The following is an 8,247-nucleotide window of genomic DNA, read 5'->3' as shown; positions in this document are numbered from 1 at the left end:
CTCTCCCGCTAGAATATAAGTTAATAGAAGAAAAAAACTGTTTCATTTTGCACCTAGGTCTCAGACTGGACTTGGAAATAGAAAGTGGAATTTGAATCCTTCTTCAGACTCTAATTGACTGAGTGACCCTGGCCTAGTCATTTCATCTCTCTCTGTCTCAGTTTCCTCACCTGTAAAATGGGGCCAGCAATAGCACCCTCCTTACAGGGCTGTTGAGAGATCAAATGAGATAACAGATACAAAGTGATTTGTAAAGCTTAAAGCACTAAAGACCATCATCATTATTATCACTGTTACTTTTTTATCCTTCTACATGCAGAAATATGAATAAATCATAGCTTCATGTTCATACTTAATAGTTTATGAAACATATTTCACCTTCCCAGTAAGTACCTTAGGAACAAGGACTGATTTTAATTTTGACTCTGTATCCCTGGTCCTTAGCAGGATATTTAGCATCCAGTAGGCACTTGAATTGGACAGTTCCAATCTGCCAATGTTATTCTTCCATATAAAAGTCTAAGCTTTTTGTAAGGGATCATCTCATATTTTGGGGGTTGGGCATAATAATAACACTTATCTCTCAGGATTGTTGTTTTAAGGTGAAATTAGATAATAAATTTAAAGTGCTTGGTACAATACATGGCACACGGTAAGCATTATGTAAATATTAGCTATCATACATAATTTATTAACTACAGTTGCTGTAATATAAATAATATAATTAATTATATATTATTTATAAATATATATATACATATATGTGCTAACAGTTCATAATTTGGAATTATGTGATCTCATTCTAACCTCCCAACAGCCCTGGAAAGTCAGGCAATACATTCATTATTATTCCCATTTGACAGATGGGAAAACTTTGTCCTAGAAAGGCTAAGTGGCCTTAGTTAGTTATAAATAATCTCTCGAGCCCAACCCTTTCATTTTGCTACGGAAGTAAGGAGTCATACCAAAGATCACATAGGTAGAAAGTAGCAGAGTTGGGATCTGAACCCAGAACATTGAACTCTGAATTCCACCATTTTCCCAGCATTATAAATGCTGAAATCTGAGAATGGAGCATTTACCTCTCAGTGACAATTATAGATTCTTTTGGCCTCCAAGAGTTTGTTAGAATTGAAACGGGGAGAAAGAATCAACCACCATGTCACATTTGCCACTGACTTCCAGTAAATATAAAGAGCTAAAAAGGAGCTCAAATACCATCTTCTTTAACTTTTACATTTTCCAGGTGATCAAACTTGCTAGAGGGCCAAAAATAGTTGAATAAAAGGTCTGACAAGTGGTAGTGGTGGTAGGGAGGGGGAGTTAGCAGAATCTTTAGGAAATAAAGCTATGCCAATAAAGTTTCAAATAAGATACTTTATTTAAAAAAGAAGAAAGTCCCACACATATGTTGCAAAAATACACATAGAAAAATATCACTTTTTTGGGGGGGAGGGGGGGACTAAGTTACTGATTCAAACCACAAACAGTGAGAGATGGTGCTTGGATTGGTGGGCATTGGGGGAAAGAACCCAAACCGAGCCTTGGAGCTGAAGTGACGCACTGATTCTTGGGTGAAATTGTCAGTCCATCTTGCCCGCTCTGACACGGTCAAGCAGTTCCTACTCATGCATCTCCTTCCCAAGGGAGTTGACCATGACAAATTGTTTTTTAAGTTCTTTTTTGGAAGCAGAGCTCGTGTTTTCTATTTTGCTTTTTACAACACTTACATCACAGTAAAAAGATGCCCATTTCTCCATGCTGAGAATATGAAATTTGGAACAGCGGGGAAAGAATGCATTCCAAAGCGATTAAAGGTTATCTTAAGAGACAAACTAAGTCTGAAAGGGAGTGAGTAATTAAGGCGAATCATCCTGAGATTTCTAGAAGTGGGTCTCAGCTTAATCATGGGTGATGGTGACATTGCACCAAATTGCAACACGGAGCCTGGGCTACAGGAGGACGACAAGCTAGGCCAAATTTTCAGAACCTTACTTCAGCAGTTTTGTTACTGTCTGAAAATTAGCCCTCTTAAGATGAAGACTGTTAAAAGGTTTTTGTTTTGTTTGGAAACCAGACGGAAATAGGTAGTGCCCTGAAAAGAGTTCCAGACAGCAGGGATCTGGTAGAAAATTGGCTATCTGCCTCACCCCTTCCCCAGAGCTTTTTCCTCTATGAGGTAATAGGACATTTACTAGGACCTAGATTTAATATTAGGAGGGACCTTACACATCATTTAGAAGGGGAAACTGAGGCCTTCAGAGAGGTTAAGGGATTTGGGTAGCAGAGATGAAATTTCAACTCTTCTGATTCCCAAATCCCACCATCCTAGTGTGAGCAAGAGAATTGTCTCCTGCATTTAAATCTTTTCTTCCCTAGACCTGGAAAGTCACTCGATTTTACCAATCCCCCTGCCTGTGTAATCGCTGACTTGCTGGATCTGAGACCTAGACTCTTCATTGATGGACTTTACAAAGACTGTCCAATGTCAGAGCTGTTCTCTGTGTCCTTAGCAAACCCCCATTCTTCCCTTCACCTTGCTTGGTGAGTTAAAGGGGGACTCGGGTTACTTCTCAGCCCTCTTGTTATCAGATTTCCTCACACTGTGACCCTTAGTTCTCTCGCTTGCTACCTCACTGATATCAGACCATAGCCCAGGAACTTTATTCTTTGGCTATTCAGCTGCAACTTCCTATTCCTCTTCATGTGAAGAATCTCTGAGAAAGGATCCACTAAGCCTTGAGCTATAGTGATGCAAAGTCGTATCACCTACTGTCTGGACCTGCTAAAATGACTTTCCTTACTCAATATGGTTCCTTTGATAAGATTTGGAATTTAGTATCTCATTTTAAGGAACCGATTTTTTCCCTTCTACTGTTTAGACATGCATGTCAACCCTCTCAGCTCTTTAATTCACCCATCATTTTTGTTTTATTTTGCAGGCAAGCATCAAGACCAAGACCTCTCAGAAAGGAAATAAGAATCCTCAGCCAAGCTGAAAGTATGGCTTCTGGAGGGGGCTCTGTAGAGGGTGAAGGCTCTTGTCAAAATAAAACTTTGGCAGGAGATAGAAACCTGTGGGACAGCTGAAAGCTTCACTCTAAGGCTCAGGCAGAAGCCCTAGGTGCCCAAGGGAAAATGCCATCGATAGCTCCTTAAATCCTTAATAATAAAACCATCTTACCTTTATCTAACACTTTGGATTACAAAGAAATGTTTGTTTCACCAACTCAGTTTCATTTGATTCTCAAAAAAAAAAAAAAGAAAGAAAGAAAGAAAGAAAGAAAGAAAAACCACTGTGAGATAGGTTGGGGCAGGTCTTTACAGATGGGGAAACTGAGGTTCAGAAAGGTTAAATGGCATGATTAGTAAGTGGGAAGCTAAAACTAAGAATGAAACCTCGATTTTCTGGTTCCTGATTCAGTGAAATTTTCACTGCTTCATGATGCTTGAAAAGAAAGGACTTTTTCTCTTTCCCTCTCCCTCATCCCTACATATTAACCATCACCCCACCAGAAATATAAGGACTACTTTGTCATTGCTCACACCTTCAGCCTTGAGCCATGGTTGTTTAGACAGATGGTTTGAAACGGTGTCATCCTAAGATTTGATACCCTCAGGATCCAGAGTTCTTAACCTGGCCCTTCCCTCCCTCCAAAGATCTATAGATTGATTCTAGAGGATCCGGGAACTTGGATGATTATGAGACAAAAATCCATCTTTATTTTCGCTAGCTTCTAATTGAAATTTCAGATCTTCAATCATTTTACAGTATGATTTTGAGGACTTTTATAAGTTTTACCAGATTGTCCATGACAAAATAAAAGTTTGGAATTGCTTTAGGGATCCTTGGAGTTCACCTTTGTTTTCTCTTTCAACAATTTTTTAATGCAAAACTTTCACCTCCTTCCTAGATACAAAATTAAGAAACTAACACCCTGCTTTGCCTGTTCAGTTCCGGGAGCGGACCTTGCCCTCCAAGTACATTGCGACAAACATTTATTAAACACCTACTGTGTGCAAGGCACTGTGCTAGCTAGATACCGGAGCTACAGAGGCAGAAAATGAAATGGTACCTGCCCTCAAGGAACTGCCATTTTACTGGGGGAGCTGGGGGTGGGGAGGAACAAAGAGAACGTCAGGCATGTTCCCAGGTCCAGGGAGGTCCACCGCCTCCTACCGTAGGTTAGATCTACAGTGTCGACCCTGTCCTAAGCCCCGTTCTTGGCACTGTTTTTGCTCCCGTTCTGGCTTTAGCTTCTCATGAGATGCTCCGTTTACACAGGTGACTGAGCTGAAGGAAAAGAACAGATCCTCCCGGAAGCAGAGATGCTGACAGCTCATAAAACAAAGCAGAAAGGCACTGGGAAGAGAGCCTGGAGCTCAAACTTTTTTTTTTTCAAAGAAAGGTAGTTCAAAGCAAAGATAGTTAAACTGGGAGTGGAGAGGGAGTCAGATCCACTTCAGGATTCAGGATTTCAGGGCTGACTGGGGGCACCTGAGAAGCCAGCTAATCCAGCCCCACTCCGAACAAGAATCTTCCTCTGCAACATCACTGGGATGAGAGGGATGCTCTCATTCGGTGCCTTGGCTGGCCCTGAGTGCCACTTAAATATTAAATATTATGCTGGGTCACAGATTTAGTGAACCCATCAGTCAAGAAACAGGGACTCGATTGCCACTCGAAGCCTTTGGCAGGGTGGATAGCCCCCCCCCCCTTTCTCTTCTCCCGATCTCCCTAATTCTGGCCCCTTTTTGCTTTCAGAGAACAAAGTGGAAGCAGCAGCTATGGGTTGGGCCCCAGTCATTAGCCAGGGTTACCAGAAAGCTGGACTCCAACCTCCCCAGCAATAGAGGTAAGGATAATAGGGGTAGCTGTTATACATGGAGATCAGAGAGGCTCCAGAGAAGTTCTCTTCTTTTAAGCTGGGCAGGGGGGAGTGCTTATCCAGGTCTCCCAGGTCAGAGGTCAGCTGCTTTCTCTTGGTCTTATAGCGTCTGTTCTGGAACCAGATTTTGACCTGGGTCTCGGTGAGCTTGAGATTCTTGGCCAGATGGGCCCGCTCGGGGGCCGACAGGTACTTCTGGTGGCTAAACTTCCTCTCCAGCTCAATAACCTGGGTGTGGGAGAAGGCAGCCCGGGACCGCTTGGGTGGCTTCAGGGCTTTGGGGGAGGCAGCACTGGCAGGGTTTGCACAGTCCAACAGACAGGTCTCAAAGTGTGCATCTGGAACATGGAAGGGAGGAAAGGGGCAGGGAGGGAGGAAAGAAAGTTACATATTAGCAGGGAACAGGACATAACAGCATCGGTCCTTATCTCTGCAGAAAAAGAACAGAGTAGGCCAGTATGAACCTGGATACATTTGAGCTTTTTCACATAGCTGAGGAATTCCCTTAAAATGTGTGTGTGTGTGTGTGTGTGTGTGTGTGTGTAATGGTGGCCACTTTGTCTAGTTTTCTAATGAGGCTTTGTCACAACTTGGCCTGACTTTAGAAGAGTCACTACATTTCTGTGACTCAGTTTTTCCTTTTTTAATAACAGGAAGGATTTAGATTGGATGATTTCTAAGGACCACCCCATCTCTAAGAGCAGTGGTTCTCAAAGTGTGGTGCAGGAATCCTGGAGGGTCTCTGAAATCCTTTCAGAGGGTCTACAGATCCAAAATTAGTTTTTTTTCTATTTATGATAAATATCTATTAGTAACCCATATAAACAAAAACTCTTTGGACATATTCTCAATAGTTGTTAATACTTAAAGATACTGAGAAAAAGAGTTTGAGAACCACTGTCTAAGAGTTTATGGCTCCCAGAGGAACTAGATTGAGAGCTTTGAAGCACTTTGTGGATTCTGGTGGAGATATCCAAGTTACAGAAAGCAGAACAGCAGCTATCACAAATTGGGGAGGGGGACGGCTTAGGCAACTGAAGGGGACAGGGGAGAGGAGATAGTGGATATTGCCTTTGAGGTGAAGAGATTCAAATGGGAAAAGATGCCTAATATGAAAGGGACTAAAAGACCATCTCATCTGGAGGATGTGGGGCACAAATGGAAAGTAAGAAGAGACCCGGGGTTACATCTCTTCCCATCTGGGAAAATCACTCCTGTCTGTAAGCCTCAGTTTCTCCATCTGTAAAATGTATCCCTCCCCCAGGTTTGTTCTGAGAATCAAGTGAGATAAGGTAAGCAGGGCCTGTGGAAAGCAGAAAGATGTAGAACTGGCTTCGGAGCTGGTTGGACCTAAATGCGAATCCTGCCTTGTACACGGACTCACTTTGTCAGTATTTAATCTCGGTGCCCGAGGCAGCTATCTAAGGCCAAAGATTTCAGAGAAGATCTTGCTGATCTTCACTGAGAGAAATCAGTGTGAAATCAGTGGATTTCGTGAAATCACATCTAGAAGTGAGCGTAGATTTAGAATAGCGAATTTTGAGGTCATCTAGTTAACCCTTCCCCACCTCCCCAAGGGGCACCAGAATGTTAGGGGCAAATAACGGACCGGGAGGGGGGATGAGGCAGCAAAGAATGAAAGAAGGAGCTACGGAGGGATAAGGAGCTACGGAGGGATTAGGATAATTGCTGACACGTTTACCTCCGACCTCATTTCTCTAACAGTCGCTGGCCATTAGTTGCCGCGGGTTTGAGTGCACAAGTCATTCAGAGGGCGGTTGGAGGGATTTAGGAATTGGAGATAATAAAGACACCCTTTATCTCCCCCTCTTGTTGACTGGGGAGTTTAAACCGGGTTCCCCGAAGGAGAGACGAGGAGAGAGGCGGCTGTGGGGAAGGCAACCGCTGTCTGTCCCCCCACCCCCACCCCCAGGACCGCCGAGGGACGTGCAAGTGCTCTAGCGTGCGCCAGCGGCCGAGAGATCGTGGGATCGGAGACTTTAGAGCTGGAAAGGGCTTTGGGGTTGGCCTGGCCCCCTCCCGGAATGCAGGAGGAGCTCAGAGGAAGAGGGACGGCGTCCCAACAAAGCAGGGCACCAAAGTCCCAAAGTGCCGGGCGGGCAGAGAGCCCAAGGCTGCAGATGGGCAGCGGCCTTCCCAGGAGGGCCCTTCTCACCCCCCCCCCCCCCCCCCCCCCCCCCCCCCCGCTCCCCTCCCTCGACCGGGCAGCCGTGGGAGCAACCGATCTTTAACGTGATGGAAGCCCTGGGAGATCAGCCGCTGCCGCCCCCGTTTTAGAGAGAAGGGAGGGCAGACTCAGGAATGGGGGGTGGGGGGTGATTTGCCCAAGGTCACAGAGAGGAGTTAATGGTCGATTTCGGAGGTGTCCCGGTGTCCTGGCTCCCGGCTCTCTAAAAGGTGGGATGGTGGACAGACCGGTTGAAGGGCCTCCGGCCCCCGGTACTCCCTTACCTGGCTCTGCCCCCGAGGGAGAGGAGCCCGGCTCGGTGCTCCGATCAGCCTCCGCGGGCCTCGCCGGCTGCTCGTCCTGGGGCGCCGGGCCGCTCTCGGACCCGGATAAGGAGACAGATTCGGCCTCCAGCTGCGGCGCGGGCTCGGGCTCCGGCTCGGGCCCGGGACTTGGACTGAGCTTGGCGACGCTGCGCCTCTCCCGCCCGTCCCATAAAATGTCCTGGATAAGGAAGGAGGTGAGGGGCTTGGCAGGGGCCAGGGCCGTGCCCCGAGGGCTGCGTGGCGGAGGGGGCTCCAGGGTCCCGGGGGCCGGGACCCCTGAGGGCGTAGGCTCCTGGGCGCTCAGCATCCCCTCCCGCTCGGCGGGCAGCAGCTTCTGCCCCTGCCTCTGCCTCTGTCTCTGCTCCTGCTCCTGCTCCTGGCCCTGCGTCTGCGTCTGCTCCTGCTCCTGCTCCTGCTCCCGCTCCCGCTCCCGCTCCTGCCTCAGTCCAGCTCGCCGGCTTGGCTCCCACTAGCTCCGGCTAGCTCCGGCCACCACTTTCGCTTTCTGCGGCTCGGGCTGTTTATATATAGCCGGAGGGGGGAGGCGGCGGCCAGAAACCGGGCCCGCGGCTCATTGGCCAGCCCGGAGTCTGGCCGCGCCTCCCATTGGCCGCCGACCTCCTCCAGGTGCTCAAGTTGCGCCCGGGGGAGCGGGAGCAGGCCTGCGGTTCTGGGGAGGGGGACGGGGGGGCGTAATCGGAGCAGGGGAAAGCTCAGATGTTGGCCGGGGAGGCTGCCCGACCCCTCCGCTCCGCGTCCACCCTCCCGGCCCCTGCTCCGGGCCAGGGGAGGCAAGGAACGCTTTGCTCCGGGCCTGGACTTTCCAACTTGTCCCTCGTTTACA

At 47.5% G+C, this 8,247-nt stretch overlaps 1 protein-coding gene across 1 annotated transcript; it reads right to left on the bottom strand.

Annotated features, from left to right (window-relative positions):
* Positions 1–2,451: 2,451 nt before the first annotated feature.
* NKX3-1 (NK3 homeobox 1) lies at positions 2,452–7,914 on the bottom strand. The gene is made up of 2 exons (XM_012540560.3): positions 7,362–7,914; positions 2,452–5,227 (listed from the first exon to the last, which is right to left on the bottom strand). Exons 1-2 carry the CDS (start codon positions 7,708–7,710, stop codon positions 4,818–4,820), a joined length of 759 nt encoding a protein of 252 aa, XP_012396014.1. The 5' UTR covers positions 7,711–7,914; the 3' UTR covers positions 2,452–4,817.
* Positions 7,915–8,247: the final 333 nt, after the last annotated feature.

This window comes from Sarcophilus harrisii, chromosome 2 (genome assembly GCF_902635505.1).
Source record: "Sarcophilus harrisii chromosome 2, mSarHar1.11, whole genome shotgun sequence".
Classification (NCBI taxonomy): Eukaryota; Metazoa; Chordata; class Mammalia; order Dasyuromorphia; family Dasyuridae; genus Sarcophilus; species Sarcophilus harrisii.
The sequence above is the reverse complement of the archived record's forward strand: the minus strand, read 5'-3'. Positions and strand labels throughout refer to the sequence as shown.